Source organism: Primulina tabacum, chromosome 7 (assembly GCF_025594145.1).
Source record: "Primulina tabacum isolate GXHZ01 chromosome 7, ASM2559414v2, whole genome shotgun sequence".
NCBI classification, from domain to species: domain Eukaryota; kingdom Viridiplantae; phylum Streptophyta; class Magnoliopsida; order Lamiales; family Gesneriaceae; genus Primulina; species Primulina tabacum.
In genome coordinates this window covers 15,911,198-15,931,222 of record NC_134556.1, presented here as the reverse complement: position 1 = coordinate 15,931,222, position 20,025 = coordinate 15,911,198, and the positions used below count along the sequence as shown (strand labels likewise).

Sequence of the window (20,025 nt, the reverse complement as noted above, 5' to 3'; positions counted from 1 at the left end):
TTTCATCACAATTCCATTTCTTTTCAATATATCAATACATACAATATACATAATCAATGATTTAAAAGATCTAAAATCAATAGAAACTTCATTTATCATATACATAGCTCATTAGATGCATTCAAAGGAAAAGTCTACTTACAACCCAATACACAAGTAGTTGCTTAGTTCTTTAGGGATTCCTACAACACAATATAAATAATAATACCATCAATCATTATATTAACAACTTTACCTCAACACCCAAACCAAACAACCCAACATCTTATCTTCAATCACTAACCAAAGGAAATAAGCTTTCTTACCTTGCTCGTAAACTCTTGAGGAAAAGAACTTCTAATCTCCAAGAAAAATTAAGGTTTCAATCAAAGATTAATGTCTTGGAAGAAGTTGGATTGAAGGAGAAATGAATAACCCTAGCTTCCAAACGGATGGAGAGAAGAGAAGAAATGAGGAAAAGTGAGTAAAAAGTGATCCAATTCGATTTTATGTCATCCCAAACCTCAAAACACGCTTTCTAACTTGCACGACGCTCGGGCGGTCACTTATTACCGCCCTAGCGCCGAACTTACTGCCCAAAACTCAAAAATTCAGAACGGGGGGCGCTCGGGTGGTCAAATCTTACCGCTCGGGCGCCGCTCTGCGCACAGCCACATCAAAGATCGCTTCCGAAACGCCTCTTCCCTTCAGAATTAGAAAAAGTTATAGACATAAAAGTTGTAGCCCTATGTCTTGAATTTCATCTCCAATTGGCTTCATGTCATTTGAAGGTCCGAGTAAATAGTTATACTCATTCTCCCAACATGTGTCATTGTAGGAATGACAATACGCACGACACACTTCGGGGCGCTTTTGGCTTGTCTTCTATAATGATTTGAACAAAACTCAACACATGAAAGTTATAGCCTTATGTCTTATCTTTCTAATAAAAGTAGCCTCACATCAATCAGATCAATATACAAAATATTATGCTAAAAACCACAATTACTGCCACAGTTTCATACCGTTACAACACTTCCATTACCTATTTAACTCAAATTCAACATTCTATTCTACCAATCCATTATCTATTCTATTCAATAACATTCATTACCATTCATATCATAATGTAAAGCCATAAACCATCACAATAAAAATACCGTAATTCATAATAAAAGATATGAACGATTGGCTATTATAATTCTCCTCCCCTTATAAAAATTTCGTCCCTTAAATTTACCTCAAGACGTAAACAAGTCAGGATAACGTTGCTTCATCTCTTCCTCGGGTTCCCATGTTGCTTCTTCGATGATATGATTACTCCATAACACCTTCACGATCCCAATATCTTTGTTTCTAAGCACTTTAACCTTTCGATCCAGTATTTGTACCGGTCGTTCATGATAACTCAAATTTGGCGTTAAGTCTAGTGGTTCGTGACGAAGTACATGAGTTGGATTCGATACATATTTACGAAGCATTGAGACATGAAATAAATTACGAACTATATCCAAACTTGGAGGCAAAGCCACTCGATAAGCTTGCTCGCCAATTCTGTCGAGAATCTCGAAAGGTCCAATAAAACGAGGACTCAACTTCCCCTTCTTTTCAAATCTCATAACTCCCTTGAGAGGAGCTATCTTAACAAACACGTGATCACCTATCTCGAATGCCAAAGGCCTTCTTCGAACATTTGCATAGCTTTTCTGTCGAGACTGGGCAGTTTTCATTCTTTCTCGAATCAATGCTACAACATCAACCATTTGTTGAACCAACTCTGGTCCTAACATCCTTCTTTCACCTAATTCATCCCAAAACAAAGATGAACAACACCTTCTCCCATACAGAGCTTCATAAGGTGCCATGCCAATCGAGGACTGATAGCTATTATTATATTTGAATTCCACAAGATGAAGCTTCAAATCCCAACTTCAAGGAAAATCAATAATGCAGGCTCTTAACATGTCCTCAAGAATCTGAATAACTCGTTCTGATTGTCCGTCACTTTGAGGATGATAAGCTGTGTTGAAGGACAACTTTGAACCCAAAGCTCTATGCAAACTCTTCCAAAATTCAGATGTAAATCTTGGATCACGATCAGAAACAATTGACACTGGTATCCCATGAAGTCTAACAATTTTTTGAACATAAGCCTCAACATATTGTTTCATCGAATAAGTTGTCTTGACTGGAAGAAAATGTGATGACTTGGTTAAATAATCAACAATAACCCAAATGGAATTATAACCTTTCTGCGTCTTCGAAAGTCCGACAACAAAGTCCATTGTGATGTGTTCACATTTCCATTGAGGTATCGGCAATGACTGCAACAATCCTGCAGGTCTTTGGTGCTCAATCTTAACCTGCTGACATATTAGACATTCAGAAATATACAACGCAATATCCTACATCATACCTAGCCACCAGAAAATTCGACTAAGATCTTGATACATCTTTGTATTACCTGAATGTATCGAATATGGTGAGGTATGCGCCTCAATCAAAACATCTCGTCGAATATCATTGCCGATAGGAACTCAGATTCGACCTCTGAAGGTCATTAACCCATTAGTGTTTAAACCAAACTCAGAATTTCCTTTCAGCTCAGCATTAGATCTCATTTCAAGTAATTGCTTATCATTCTGTTGTCCATCTTTAATCCTGTCATTCAAAGTAGGTCGAATCACCAAAACTAAAAGTCAAGCTATCGTACCTTTCTCGACCAAAGCGATCTCATTCCATTGCAAGTATAACAATAAAGGTTTTGAATCATAGAACTCAACACAACTCCTGATTTCCGACTCGATGCATCTCCAACTACATTCGCCTTCCCAGGGTGGTAACTAATAGTACAATCATAATCCTTAACAAGTTCCAACCATCTCATCGTACCTCAGAAACTGTCGTAGGAATAAGCCATTTCTTCACTGCTTCTATCTTTGTTGGATCCACGGTAATTCCATCTTTAGAAACAATATGGCCTAGGAAAGTCACTTGGTCTAACTAGAACTCGCACTTCTTTAACTTGGCATATAACTAGTTATCCCTCAATTGTTGCAACACGGTTTTCAAATGTTCTCGATAAAGTTCTCAGGTCTTCGAATAAACCAGAATATCATCAATAAATACAATGACGAAACTATCCAAATAAGGCTCGAAGAGTCGATTCATAAGATCCATAAAAACTGACGGCGCATTCGTTAACCCGAAAGACATTACAAGAAATTCATAATTACCATACCTAGTTCGAAAAGCAGTCTTATGTATGTCATCTTCTTTCACCTTCAATTGGTGATATCCTGATCGCCGATCAATATTAGAAATTACCGTTGCCCCTTGTAATTGATCAAAAAGATCATCAATTCGTGGCAAATGATACCTGTTCTTAATTGTAACTTTGTTGATCTCTCGGTAGTCAATACACAAACGTAGTGACCCATCTTTCTTTTTCACAAACAACACTGGTGCCCCCCATGGTGAAGAATTCGGTCTAATAAAGCCCTCATCTAACAGTTCTTGCGATTGGTTCTTTAATTCTTTCATTTCAGTCGGTGCCATTCGATAAGGGGCTTCAGAAATAGGAGCAGTACCAGGTACAACATCAATGACAAATTCGACTTTTCTATCGGGTGGCAACCCCAGCACATCATCGGCAAAGACAGCCGAATAATCTTGAAAATTTTGATATCATTCACATCCACATTATATTCCTTACTCACATCCATTACTGACGCAAGAAATCCCTGACACTCCTTAACCAACATCTTATTCAACTTCAAGCAAGAAATAAAAGAAGTGTCAAGCGAAGTACATGAACGCTTGAAGACCCTGTTGTCACCTTCCTCTGTCGAAAATCGCCCCGTCTTTTCAACACAATCTATTACTGCACGATACGATGATGACAATCCATACCCAAAATAACATCAAACTCTATCATAGGAATAACAATTAAATCAGCAAATAAGAGTCTCTCATTCACTTGAATAGGACAAGCTTTAATCACACTTGTAGGACAAATCACATCACCCGAAGGAAGCACAATATTAAACTGGAGAGGTTCAAATATAGGTGCAATACCCAACGATCTCATGAAAATTTCAGACATAAAGGAATGTGTAGCTCCAGTATCAATTAAAGTAAGAGCTACAGTGCCTGAAATCAGAATAGTACCTGATATAACTGACGTATCTGGATTAACACCCTCTTTGGTCAAAGAGAAGATGCGCCCTTGGATTCCTCCTCGGCCTAAAGATTTGGTGCAGTTGATGGCAATATGACCAGCACCTCCACATTTGTAACATTTGTTGCTCCCTACGAGACATTCACTGTGACACCTCGACCCGTTAACAATAAAAATAGCAGCGGAATTTAAAATTTTCTTATAAAATGAAGGAAGGTTTCAAAATACATCACCATAAGATGTTTAAAAGTAAATAAATAATCATTCAAATAATATAACATAATACAAAATATCATTCCTATGATCATGATCCAAAAATACTTGCAAAATAACATCTTCCTTCCAACTTCGTATGCATATGACTCCAGGCCACAATCAACGTCCTGGTCCGTCGCTCTTATCTGCATCACATGAAATAACTGAAATGAGTATAAAACTCAGCAAGTGGAACTCTTACATAGCAATGATACATAGTATATTCTGTAAAACATGGCTTTGAAAACATAAAATACCATCAACTCTGAAACATGTATAACGTAGCAATATCATAACAATGAGATGGTATTTTTCTTTACTATGGTGGATTGATATCAATAGTAACTCTGTCTGTGGTGCTCTTATCCCATCGATATAAATCGACAACTCTGAGGGATATAAGCCTATGGTCGTTGATCAACTAATAATTGCATGCAATCTCTGACTATGTATCTATCAATCCATAAAACATTTAAACTCTTTCTTTGGGACATTTCATCAAACACTTTGATATTCTTTCTCTTTTGTATTCCCTTCTCAAAGTTGAGACATCAATTGCCTCCACAATATACAACAAAGGTATCAATACATAATAGTGAATCAAATGAAGGGAATAACACAATAAAACCTTTGAAACACAATACATATATAATCATGTGAGCACAAGAATGAAATTCCACTTACAAACCACAAGAACACCTTGAATCTATAATCTTGGTACAAAACCTACAACAATAAACCATGTATATAACACCATCATCAACTCTATAATCAAGAACCCATGCCAAATAATCCATAAAACCAACATAAACAACAAACCCATATCATCTCTCTTCCAAAACCAAGAAATAACAACACCAAAAGCTTACCTTAGCTTCCTAGCACCAAGAAGAACTTCGATCTTAACTCAAATCACCAACTAAAAGCTTGAATCGAAGATAGGAAGTGAAAGAAATAAGGAACCCTAGCCTTCCCAAGGAGAGAAATCCGAAAATGAGAGGTGAGAAATGAGAGAAATGGAGCAACACTTGTATATAAGCACTTAAAACTCCAAAAACACGCTTTTAAAAAATAGTTGGCCGCTCGGGCGCACATCTTTTTCCGCCCGAGCGCAGAACTCTCTGCCAGAAATCCAAAATTTTCGAAGTAGGCTCGCCCTGGCGGACATTTATTCCCGCTCGGGCGCGCACTCTGCGCACTGCCACTCCAAACATCGCTTCTGAAACGCCTCTTCGCTTCATAATTTGGAACGGTGGTAAACTACAAAGTTGTAGCTCTATGTCTTATCTTGAATCTCTCAAAATTTCAGATCAATTGGACGTTTGAGTAAAACGTTATGCCCATTCTCCCAACATGTGTCACTGGAGGAACGTCGAAACACACGAAACACTTCGGGGCACTTTTGGCTTACCTTCCACAATGATTTGAACAAAACTCAAAATAAGAAAGTTACACCTCTATGTCTTATCTAACCACTCCAATTGGCCACATACCAATTGGCTCAACATACGAATTATCATGAATTTAATCGTAACGCCGCTACAAAAGCACTACACATAATCTATAACCAACCATACTATAAATCATAAATCGAAACTCTTAACATCCAAACTATACCTAAACTTGACCAAGTAGTCAATAAACTTATGAAAACTTAAACCGTACCGTAAACCAGGCTTGGCTATTACAATCTCCCCTCCTTAGAGGAATTTCGTCCTCGAAATTGACGTCACTGCACGAACAACTCAGGATACTTCTCTCTCATCTCATCCTATGGTTCCCACGTGGCCTCTTCAATCAAATGATTCCTCCAAAGGACTTTAACGATGCCGATATCTTTGTTCCTCAAAACTTTAACCTTGCGGTCCAGTATCTGAACCGGAATCTCTTGGTACGTCAAATTCGGCGTCAAGTCCAATGGCTCGTGGCGAAGAACATGGGAAGGATTCGCAATATCCTAAGATGTTTAAAAATAAATAAATGATCATTCAAATGATATAACAAAATACAAAATATCATTCCTATGATCATGATCCAAAAATACTTGCAAAATAACATCTTCCTTCCAACTTCGTATGCATATGACTCCGGGCCAAAATCAAAGTCCTGGTCCGTCGCTCTTATCTGCATCACATGAAATAACTGAAATGAGTATAAAACTCAGCAAGTGGAACTCTTACATAGCAATGATACATAGTATATTCTGTAAAACATGGATTTGAAATCATAAAATACCATCAACTCTGAAACATGTATATCGTAGCAATAGCATAACAATGAGATGGTATTTCTCTTTACTATGGTGGATTGATATCAATAGTAACTCTGTCTGTGGTGCTCTTATCCCATCGATATAAATCGACAACTCTGAGGGATATAAGCCTATGGTCGTTGATCAACTAATAATTGCATGCAATCTCTGACTATGTATCTATCAATCCATAAAACATTTAAACTCTTTCTTTGGGACATTTCATCAAACACTTTGATATTCTTTCTCTTTTGTATTCCCTTCTCAAAGTTGAGACATCAATTGCCTCCACAATATACAACAAAGGTATCAATACATAATAGTGAATCAAATGAAGGGAATAACACAATAAAACCTTTGAAACACAATACATATATAATCATGTGAGCACAAGAATGAAATTCCACTTACAAACCACAAGAACACCTTGAATCTATAATCTTGGTACAAAACCTACAACAATAAACCATGTATATAACACCATCATCAACTCTATAATCAAGAACCCATGCCAAATAATCCATAAAACCAACATAAACAACAAACCCATATCATCTCTCTTCCAAAACCAAGAAATAACAACACCTAAAGCTTACCTTAGCTTCCTAGCACCAAGAAGAACTTCGATCTTAACTCAAATCACCAACTAAAAGCTTGAATCGAAGATAGGAAGTGAAAGAAATAAGGAACCCTAGCCTTCCCAAGGAGCGAAATCCGAAAATGAGAGGTGAGAAATAAGAGAAATGGAGCAACACTTGTATATAAGCACTTAAAACTCCAAAAACACGCTTTTAAAAATAGCTGGCCGCTCGGGCAGACATCTTTTTCCGCCCGAGCGCAGAACTCTCGGCCAGAAATCCAAAATTTTCGAAGTAGGCTCGCCCGGGCGGACATTTATTCCCGCTCGGGCGCGCACTCTGCGCACTGCCACTCCAAACATCGCTTCTGAAACGCCTCTTCGCTTCATAATTTGGAAAGGTGGTAAACTACAAAGTTGTAGCTCTATGGCTTATCTTAAAACTCTCAAAATTTCAGATCAATTGGACGTCTGAGTAAAACTTTATGTCCATTCTCCCAACATGTGTCACTGGAGGAACGTCGAAACACACGAAACACTTCGGGGCACTTTTGGCTTACCTTCCACAATGATTTGAACAAAACTCAAAATAAGAAAGTTACACCTCTATGTCTTATCTAACCACTCCAATTGGCCACATACCAATTGGCTCAACATACGAATTATCATGAATTTAATCGTAACGCCGCTACAAAAGCACTACACATAATCTATAACCAACCATACTATAAATCATAAATCGAAACTCTTAACATCCAAACTATACCTAAACTTGACCAAGTAGTCAATAAACTTATGAAAACTTAAACCGTACCGTAAACCAGGCTTGGCTATTACAATCTCCCCTCCTTAGAGGAATTTCGTCCTCGAAATTGACGTCACTGCACGAACAACTCAGGATACTTCTCTCTCATCTCATCCTATGGTTCCCACGTGGCCTCTTCAATCAAATGATTCCTCCAAAGGACTTTAACGATGCCGATATCTTTGTTCCTCAAAACTTTAACCTTGCGGTCCAGTATCTGAACCGGAATCTCTTGGTACGTCAAATTCGGCGTCAAGTCCAATGGCTCGTGGCGAAGAACATGGGAAGGATTCGCAATATCCTAAGATGTTTAAAAATAAATAAATGATCATTCAAATGATATAACAAAATACAAAATATCATTCCTATGATCATGATCCAAAAATACTTGCAAAATAACATCTTCCTTCCAACTTCGTATGCATATGACTCCGGGCCAAAATCAAAGTCCTGGTCCGTCGCTCTTATCTGCATCACATGAAATAACTGAAATGAGTATAAAACTCAGCAAGTGGAACTCTTACATAGCAATGATACATAGTATATTCTGTAAAACATGGATTTGAAATCATAAAATACCATCAACTCTGAAACATGTATATCGTAGCAATAGCATAACAATGAGATGGTATTTCTCTTTACTATGGTGGATTGATATCAATAGTAACTCTGTCTGTGGTGCTCTTATCCCATCGATATAAATCGACAACTCTGAGGGATATAAGCCTATGGTCGTTGATCAACTAATAATTGCATGCAATCTCTGACTATGTATCTATCAATCCATAAAACATTTAAACTCTTTCTTTGGGACATTTCATCAAACACTTTGATATTCTTTCTCTTTTGTATTCCCTTCTCAAAGTTGAGACATCAATTGCCTCCACAATATACAACAAAGGTATCAATACATAATAGTGAATCAAATGAAGGGAATAACACAATAAAACCTTTGAAACACAATACATATATAATCATGTGAGCACAAGAATGAAATTCCACTTACAAACCACAAGAACACCTTGAATCTATAATCTTGGTACAAAACCTACAACAATAAACCATGTATATAACACCATCATCAACTCTATAATCAAGAACCCATGCCAAATAATCCATAAAACCAACATAAACAACAAACCCATATCATCTCTCTTCCAAAACCAAGAAATAACAACACCAAAAGCTTACCTTAGCTTCCTAGCACCAAGAAGAACTTCGATCTTAACTCAAATCACCAACTAAAAGCTTGAATCGAAGATAGGAAGTGAAAGAAATAAGGAACCCTAGCCTTCCCAAGGAGAGAAATCCGAAAATGAGAGGTGAGAAATGAGAGAAATGGAGCAACACTTGTATATAAGCACTTAAAACTCCAAAAACACGCTTTTAAAAAATAGTTGGCCGCTCGGGCGCACATCTTTTTCCGCCCGAGCGCAGAACTCTCTGCCAGAAATCCAAAATTTTCGAAGTAGGCTCGCCCTGGCGGACATTTATTCCCGCTCGGGCGCGCACTCTGCGCACTTCCACTCCAAAGATCGCTTCTGAAACGCCTCGTACCTTCATAATTTGGAAAAGTGGTAAACTACAAAGTTGTAGCTCTATGTCTTATCTTGAATCTCTCAAAATTTCAGATCAATTGGACGTTTGAGTAAAACGTTATGCCCATTCTCCCAACATGTGTCACTGGAGGAACGTCGAAACACACGAAACACTTCGGGGCACTTTTGGCTTACCTTCCACAATGATTTGAACAAAACTCAAAATAAGAAAGTTACACCTCTATGTCTTATCTAACCACTCCAATTGGCCACATACCAATTGGCTCAACATACGAATTATCATGAATTTAATCGTAACGCCGCTACAAAAGCACTACACATAATCTATAACCAACCATACTATAAATCATAAATCGAAACTCTTAACATCCAAACTATACCTAAACTTGACCAAGTAGTCAATAAACTTATGAAAACTTAAACCGTACCGTAAACCAGGCTTGGCTATTACAATCTCCCCTCCTTAGAGGAATTTCGTCCTCGAAATTGACGTCACTGCACGAACAACTCAGGATACTTCTCTCTCATCTCATCCTATGGTTCCCACGTGGCCTCTTCAATCAAATGATTCCTCCAAAGGACTTTAACGATGCCGATATCTTTGTTCCTCAAAACTTTAACCTTGCGGTCCAGTATCTGAACCGGAATCTCTTGGTACGTCAAATTCGGCGTCAAGTCCAATGGCTCGTGGCGAAGAACATGGGAAGGATTCGCAATATCCTAAGATGTTTAAAAATAAATAAATGATCATTCAAATGATATAACAAAATACAAAATATCATTCCTATGATCATGATCCAAAAATACTTGCAAAATAACATCTTCCTTCCAACTTCGTATGCATATGACTCCGGGCCAAAATCAAAGTCCTGGTCCGTCGCTCTTATCTGCATCACATGAAATAACTGAAATGAGTATAAAACTCAGCAAGTGGAACTCTTACATAGCAATGATACATAGTATATTCTGTAAAACATGGATTTGAAATCATAAAATACCATCAACTCTGAAACATGTATATCGTAGCAATAGCATAACAATGAGATGGTATTTCTCTTTACTATGGTGGATTGATATCAATAGTAACTCTGTCTGTGGTGCTCTTATCCCATCGATATAAATCGACAACTCTGAGGGATATAAGCCTATGGTCGTTGATCAACTAATAATTGCATGCAATCTCTGACTATGTATCTATCAATCCATAAAACATTTAAACTCTTTCTTTGGGACATTTCATCAAACACTTTGATATTCTTTCTCTTTTGTATTCCCTTCTCAAAGTTGAGACATCAATTGCCTCCACAATATACAACAAAGGTATCAATACATAATAGTGAATCAAATGAAGGGAATAACACAATAAAACCTTTGAAACACAATACATATATAATCATGTGAGCACAAGAATGAAATTCCACTTACAAACCACAAGAACACCTTGAATCTATAATCTTGGTACAAAACCTACAACAATAAACCATGTATATAACACCATCATCAACTCTATAATCAAGAACCCATGCCAAATAATCCATAAAACCAACATAAACAACAAACCCATATCATCTCTCTTCCAAAACCAAGAAATAACAACACCTAAAGCTTACCTTAGCTTCCTAGCACCAAGAAGAACTTCGATCTTAACTCAAATCACCAACTAAAAGCTTGAATCGAAGATAGGAAGTGAAAGAAATAAGGAACCCTAGCCTTCCCAAGGAGCGAAATCCGAAAATGAGAGGTGAGAAATAAGAGAAATGGAGCAACACTTGTATATAAGCACTTAAAACTCCAAAAACACGCTTTTAAAAAATAGCTGGCCGCTCGGGCAGACATCTTTTTCCGCCCGAGCGCAGAACTCTCGGCCAGAAATCCAAAATTTTCGAAGTAGGCTCGCCCGGGCGGACATTTATTCCCGCTCGGGCGCGCACTCTGCGCACTGCCACTCCAAACATCGCTTCTGAAACGCCTCTTCGCTTCATAATTTGGAAAGGTGGTAAACTACAAAGTTGTAGCTCTATGGCTTATCTTAAAACTCTCAAAATTTCAGATCAATTGGACGTCTGAGTAAAACTTTATGTCCATTCTCCCAACATGTGTCATTGGAGGAACGTCGAAACACACGAAACACTTCGGGGCACTTTTGGCTTACCTTCCACAATGATTTGAACAAAACTCAAAATAAGAAAGTTACACCTCTATGTCTTATCTAATCACTCCAATTGGCCTCATACCAATTGGCTCAATATACGAATTATCATGAATTTAATCGTAACGCCGCTACAAAAGCACTACACATAATCTATAACCAACCATACTATAAATCATAAATCGAAACTCTTAACATCCAAACTATACCTAAACTTGACCAAGTAGTCAATAAACTTATGAAAACTTAAACCGTACCGTACACCAGGCTTGGCTATTACATTCACCCTTGTGTGGCTTGTTGCATTTGGGACATAAAGACCTATTAGTCTCAGACTGAACCACAGGAGCTTTACCTCGATGTTCTTCTTTTCATTTTCCTTTGTATCCCCCTTTCGACCTTTGACTCGAAGTTTGGATCTTTTGATTAAAGCTCTGTCTTCTCAATTGCCTTTCCTTCTAAATCTCTTTCTCGTCATGTTCCGCTAAAAGAGCTTTCTCCACGATCTCTTTTGTACGTTGTGGCCTTAGACATTCTGACATCCCTCCTGATCTCAGCTCTCAAGCCTCTCATGAAGTGTTCCCCTCGATATTTGTCATTCGAAGCAATAAAAGGAACGAACAGACATCCTTCTTCGAACTTCAATATACAGTCATTCACATTCAAGTTGCCCTGCTTTAGTTCCAAGAACTCCTTCACTTTCTGTGTCTTGAGATTCGTGGAGAAATATTTGTCATAAAATAGCTCATTGAACTCATTCCATTGGAGGGTTTGAACATTGACAGTTACCTTCGTGGCCTCCCACCAAATGCGTGCAGTCTTGGTCAGAAGAAACACTGCACAACTAACTCGATCATTATCCTCAAAGTGCAGGTAGTCAAAGATTGCTTCAATAGCTTTAACCCATTCCTTATCTATAAGAGGGTCCGCACTTCCCACGAACTTAGGTGGACTCATTCTTTTAAATCTGTCATACGCTCCCTTTGGACTGGGCTCCTGTCTCACAAGACCTCTACCTCTCCCTTGTACTGGGTTCTGCAATCTCAATAACTATTGGATCTAATCTCCATGAACTTTGGCTTGCTCCTTGAGAAAATTACTAAACTCATCAACAACTCCTGATGAGGAACTATCTTCTCCCTCTACAGCTTTCCTCTTAGGTGGCATCTCCTACATTACATCTCAGTTTAAAATCATTTTAAATCATCAACATACCATTGAAGATATTTATCATCATATCAGTACATCAATGAAATGCAGAAATGTACATACCGAAGTGTCACCAACAGAAGAAGTCATGTGTCAAACATTGGTCCGAAAAACGCCTGCTCTGATACCACTAAATGTGACACCCTAACCCGTTTTAAAATAATAATAAACTCTATAATGCGGAAGCTTTAAAAATAAACTTGGAGAAAAGTATGTACTTTAAAAATTTGGCAAAGTTTCCCCGTAAAAAGGAACTCATATCCTATCTCAAGCAATAAAACCAATACGCCATAAAAATTTCCAACAACTAATACATAAAGATATACAAAATCAAAAGTATTCCATTTGATTACCAAAGTAATTAAGTCAAGTTTAAACTCCAAAATATCAAATGGGTTACAACAAAATATGTTAGCCAACTCCTAACATTACAAAACAAAATACTTTCTTCAACCATCCATTGACAAAATAATCATTTCACCCTTCTTCCAAGCTTGGCACATTTCTTTCTTCCGTCTCGACACCCCGCCGTATCAATCTCGGTTACATGTATCTGCATCTCATGAACATAACTGAATGAGTTATAAAACTCAGCAAGTAGACCTTTAAATAACAAGTACATATACCATAGTGTAAAGAAGGAATACATACCATTTCTTAACCGTAATATGCCATCAGTCAATAAAATGTGTATATAAAACAATTATAAGATGGCAACTATAGAACAATTCATTTCTTTTCATTGGTATGGAATTGATAGGTCATCAGTCAATGGCACACATGTACGTCTCGGTCAAAATCAGTCACAGTACATGTCATTATGTTGATCAACTTCAGTCAAGTGGGTTTAGAATTACCATAGGTAACACCACAATACCATATAACCATCAAGCCATAAAACATTCATTGAAATATTTTATCAAACACGTGGTGTGCGTGCTAAAGAATTAGCTCCTTTACTTTGCCCTTGGCATCAATTTCATTTTTTTTCAATATATCAATATATACAATATACATAATCAATGATTTAAAGGAGCTAAAATCAATGAAACTTCATTTATCATATACATAGCCAATGAGATGCATTCAAAGGAAAAGTCTACTTACAACCAAATACACAAGTAGTTGTTTAGTTCTTGAGGGATTCCTACAACACAATATCAATAATAATACCATCAATCATTATATTAACAACTTTACCTCAACACACATACCAAACAACCTAACATCTTCCCTTCAATTACTAACCCAAGGAAATAAACTTTCTTACCTTGCTCCTAAACTCTTGAGGAGAAGAACTTCTAATCTCCAAGCAAAATTAAGGTTTCAATCAAAGATTATTGTCTTGGAAGAAGTTGGATTGAAGGAGAAATGAAGAACCCTAGCTTCCAAACCGATGGAGAGAAGAGAAGAAATGAGGAAAAGTGAGTAAAAATTTATCCCATTCGATTTTATGCCATCCCAAACCTCAAAACACGCTTTTTAACTTGTTGGGCACTCGGGCGGTCACATATTACCGCCCTAGCGCCGAAATTACTGCCCAAAACTCAAAAATTCAGAACGGGTGGCACTCGGGCGGTCAAATCTTACCGCTCGGGCGCCGCTCTGCGCACAGCCACATCAAAGATCGCTTCCGAAACGCCTCTTCCCTTCAGAATTAGAAAAAGTGGTAAACATAAAAGTTGTAGCCCTATGTCTTAGCTTTCATCTCCAATTAGCCTCATATCATTTATAGGTCTGAGTAAATAGTTATACGCATTCTCCCAACATGTGTCATTGTAGGAACGATGATACGCACGACACAGTTCGGGGCGCTTTTGGCTTGTCTTCCACAATGATTTGAACAAAACTCAAAACATGAAAGTTATAGCCTTATGTCTTATCTTTCTAATAAAAGTGGCCTCACATCAATCAGATCAATATACAAAACATTATGCTAAAAACCACAATTACTGCGACAGTTTCATACCGTTACAACATTTCCATTACCTATTAACTCAAATTCAACATTCTATTCTACCCATCCATGATCTATTCCATTCTATAACATTCATTACCATTCATATCATAATGTAAAGCCATAAACCATCACAATAAAAATACAGTAATTCATAATAAAAGACATGAACGATCGGCTATTACACATCGTCTTAATTTTGGACCTTACATATACGATGACACGATGTGACATGATCTAATATGAATATGTTTATGTTTATGTTGATGCTTTTGAATATCATGAAACTTATTTTGTTTACTGTACTTTTCACTGTTGCATTATATGTATATGTACTTGTTATTACTGTTATGATGTGTTGAGTTTTTTGACTCACTAAGTGTGATTGATGCAGGTGATCATGAGGATGTGAAAACCGAGGAGCTGAAGACTGAGTAGGTGGAGCTGGGCGTCTACATGAAAACCCGAGGACCTTTCTTTTCTTCCGCACAATATATTTTTGAGACATGGGTTTAAACAATATTTTTAAATATTTATGAAATTTTTAATAAGATGTTGATTTGACAGACCTTTGGTATCATGTTTGAGTTTTTCCAATTAAAACAATAGACTAGGAAATTGGTTACATTTCTTTAAGATTTGATTAATTGAGGTTATTTTTATTCAGTAGTTGGATGACCTTATAAAATGCATGGTTTGATTTATATATGTATATGAGTATGTGCATTTTCGGCCATAATCAAAGAAAAAATTATTAGTAGTAAAGCAGTAGACGTTTCAATTGGTATCAGAGCAAGGTTTCTTGTAGAGGGTTGTGCCACTGCCAACTTCAGAAGCTCAGTCGTCAAGATTTATGTCTGTAATATTACATGCTTTAAATGTTTTGAATGTTTGAAAAACCTCTTTTTCCATGGTAGTAGTGGAGGTACAATGTCGTCACATGCATGTGTACATGATATATGTTTTACAATACATGTTTATATGTTTTGAGGGTAAATTCTTTAAAAAGGTAATGATTGAATTGCATGATGGTTACGTTAGAATTGAGACTGTATTCAGATAATATGCCTCTTGGAAGAGCTCCTAGTACTGACAGACAAGATGGCACCCCAGGGGGTGACCGGGCTGTTCCACCACCACCACCAGGAGATCTCGCCACCAGGTTTTGGAAGGGATTGCACGACTGATGGAGCAGGCTCAGCAAGCTTGCAGACCCCAGGAAGACGTGTATGAGCAATTCAGGAGGCTCAATCCAAAGGAATTTTGTGGCACCACTGACCCGTTTGTGGCTGATGGTTGGATTCGATCGCTGGAGATGCACTTCATGTACATGGACATGAGAGATGTGGACCGGGTAAGATGTGCTACATATATGCTAAGAGATGATGTATCTCTATGGTGGGAGGGGAGCAACACACGGGTGAATCTGGCTACTCTCAAGTAGACCCTGTTCAAAGATCTTTTCTACAATAAGTTATTCCCTCCAGATGTCAGAGGGCATATGACCCAAGAGTTCATGAGTCTCCGACAGGGGAGCATGACTGTTGCAGAATTTATCAGAAATTTTGATTGGGGGTGTCATTTTTTGCCCCTTATTGCGAGGGATGAAGTAGAGAATCTGAGGCACTTTATTTAGAGCTCAAGATCAGTACACGTAAATCCCATGCATTTATTTAATTGCTAAATTATTTATTTAAGTTTAAAATGATTTTAGTGATGCATAATTTGTGTAATTGCATTATTTTGAATAAGTTATGTTTATGTGATGCACGTTAAAATATTTTCATGGGTTTCATGTTTCAGTAGATTATTCGATGCGGGATCGAGGAAAAGAGACCGGCGACGATTTTGGCGATTTTAAAATGTGGTATTTGATTTTTAATTAATATTGGGGTATTTTAAATGATTTACTTAGTTTTATTATTTTAAAAGCCGAATTTATTTATTTAGTGATTTTAGGATTTTAAAACTTTTAAAGTTTAGCTAGTGTGCATTTTATATCAAATTAGGGGACTTTGCTTAGTAGTGAGAATTAACATTTTTAATTAACATTTTAATTAGCATTTTTAATTAATATTGTTAATGGTGTAATTAAGCAAATCAATTCCCTAATTTACTTTATAACTCACGCGCACACACTTTAACACACACACACTTACACGAAAAACTCACACACACACACTTTAACACACACACACTTACACGAAAAACTCACACACACTTTCATTGCATAGCATTTTATTTCATTTCAGATTTTTGAGAGGTAAAACCTAGGGTTCTTATTGCCAAGAGCAGCCGCCCCTCTCCTCTGAAAATTTTCAGCAAATTTCATTGAGTTTTCTTCAAGAAAAATCGTACCACGTTCGTCCCAGATTAACCCTCGCACCGTTCATGCTTCGGTATCGTCGGTTATGTAATTTTAATATCAAAAGGCATGTATATTATTTCGTTTTTGCATCGTTCTTGTCATAGTAATAATTTTCATGTTTATTGTATGAAAATCATGTGTATGTAATGTAGAAGTTTGAGCAAATATGGTTGGATCACTCTTGAAACCGTTTTTGGATCTCAAAACACGAATTTGCGGTCATTTTAATTACTGCGATTTGTCATTCGACTTTTTGGAAAAACTTTCAACATATGAAACAAAGGCCTTTTTGATACCTTCAATTTGATATAAAATTCGAAATATTTGAGTAAGAAACGAGTGAGTTATGGTCGTTTTAGTGGGACTGCTCAAACTGTATTATTTCTAAAAATGTGTTCTTGACGAATTCTTGAAGTTTATTTGTTGCAGGCTTCGTTGGAAACCGTTGGTTGATTGCTGCTGCATTTAAGTATTGCGAGTATGATATTGGGATGAAATTTGGTGTTTCTCCTTGTGTCGATAGGCAATTGGTTGCATTAGAAGTCTTAGGAAACATTTTGGTGTCGAATTGTCGTGTTCACAGTTTGAGTTGCGTTGCATGGCTTGCATCATTGTTTTGGGGCATTTGTGTGAGTTTGAATCACTGAAATAGCATCCTAGGATGGGTCTCGAGGTGTTGGTTCAAGTCGATAAGGCGTAGGTTAGAGTTTGCAACGAATTGGTGCATTTGGGGTCGAGTTTGCGCAGGGTTAGCGCCGCAACGCTCAATGGGGATCGCCGCAGCGCCCGACTCTCGTAAGCCTGGTGCCGCAGTGCTAAGGCTGCGGCACAGCCAGCGCCGCAGCACTAGTTCCTGGCGCTGCCAAGCCCAGCACCTAGGCACTTGAACATGACTTTTTAAATCATTATTTAGGTTCATGTCTTCTATGTTTTGGGAAATGTTCACACATCATATTAGAATTTATTCCGGGGGTCGATGTCATAGTTTAGTACATTGATTAAGCGAGATCAAGTCACGAGTGATTTTAGATTGTCATAAGAAATTTTCATTCGGGTGATGAGCACAACGATTAAGTCTAGGCTATGAAATATTTAATGCATGTAATCATGTTAGTATGTGCAGCAGTGGCCCCAAGTAAGGTCCAACGAATCCCTCAACGTCAAGTAGGTATTTTCGACGTGCAAAAGAAAATATTTCAAGTTTTTGAGGTATGATAAATGTCTTGTGACCAAATTATGTATGGGATTGTAAAGCGGTAAAGCATGACTAGGGACCAATCCACCCCGGTAAAGCATGACCGGGTTTAGATCAGGATTGGAAAACAGTAAAGCATGACCAGAGACCAATCTACCCGTTAAAGCATGAACGAGGATCTCATGTATGTGGCAGTGAATCTTCCCTATCAGCACAGTATTGTGGTTTAGTCTGATCAGGCGTTTTATGTATTAATCACTTGCTTTGAAACATATCTCTACGCAAAATGATGAAGTTCAAGTATGTTCAAGTATGTATGTTGCAAGCATGTTTCAGAAAAGTTTCACGTTATGGCACATCTATGTTTTGTATGTAACTTCAAGCTTTTACATGTAAGTTTACGTTTCAAGTATGTACGCCCTATTTTAAAGATGGTATGTAGTTTTATTACGTATTACTCGTTACTTTCAAGTTTATGCATGTTGAGTCTTTAGACTGACTATACTTGGTCGATGCAGGTGAGGATGACTTTGAGAAGACGAGGGGTGCGGACCAGTGAGCTGGCTTGGACTGAGTGGGAGGCTAAACCCGAGGACCGCCCATGTTTTTAAGATTTCAGGCACGACAATTTTTATTACTCTGATTTCATGTTTTGGGTTACGATGTCAAAACAAGTGTTTTTAGCAAACTTTATTTACATGTTTTTTATTGCAATTATTTTTGGATGAACAATTTATTTTAAATCGAAATTTGAGAGTTTATTTCTTATATAAGAAATTTTTATTTTTCCGCAAATTTTAAAATAGTTAAAAGTACGGTACGTTACAGTTGGTATTAGAGCGGTGTTCATGTAAAAGGTTACGCCTACTGCCTGTTGCGAGAAGCTCACGAAGCCACACCTCAAGTCTGTAAGTTTTAAGGTTTTGAATTATTTCATGTAGTAAGCATTAAGCCATGATTTCAGCATGTCCATGTTTTAAGTTCAAGTTATGTGCATCTTATGCTATTGATATTACATGCATGCACATTGGGTTTACGTGTTGGGTAAATTGTTTGAAAAGTATGCCTCCTAGATGAATGATTAACCGGGAAGCAAGGGATGAGGATAGAGAGACTCGAGAGGAGGGGAGAGACGTTCTTCCTCCTCCATTGCAAGATATGCAGGCACGGATGCTTGTAGGTATGACTTAGTTCTTAGCACAGTTTGCGGGGAACCAGGCGGCAGTGGACATGGGGGCGAGGCCCAGACCAGAGGCAGTGTATGAGAGGTTCAGGAGGATGAATCCTAAGGAGTTCTCGGGAACTAATCACCCGATGATAGCTGAAGAATGGATTAAGTCCATCGAGGTGATTTTCGCTTTTATGGAGCTGCATGATGCAGATAGAGTCAGGTGTGCCACATTCCTTCTGGCAGGGGACGCTAGACTGTGGTGGGATAGTACGTCGGTGTCAGTAAACTTGCAAACACTGACGTGGAATGGGTTTAAAGTGGTATTCTACTCCAAGTACTTAACTGAAGAAGTACGATCCAGATTGACTAG

At 37.7% G+C, this 20,025-nt stretch overlaps 1 protein-coding gene across 1 annotated transcript; it reads right to left on the bottom strand.

Annotated features, from left to right (window-relative positions):
* Window positions 1-1,220: 1,220 nt before the first annotated feature.
* On the bottom strand, window positions 1,221-12,712 carry LOC142550589 (uncharacterized). The gene is made up of 7 exons (XM_075659663.1): window positions 12,382-12,712; window positions 3,892-4,290; window positions 3,221-3,650; window positions 2,545-2,640; window positions 2,211-2,342; window positions 2,017-2,109; window positions 1,221-1,908 (listed from the first exon to the last, which is right to left on the bottom strand). Exons 1-7 carry the CDS (start codon window positions 12,710-12,712, stop codon window positions 1,221-1,223), a joined length of 2,169 nt encoding a protein of 722 aa, XP_075515778.1.
* Window positions 12,713-20,025: the final 7,313 nt, after the last annotated feature.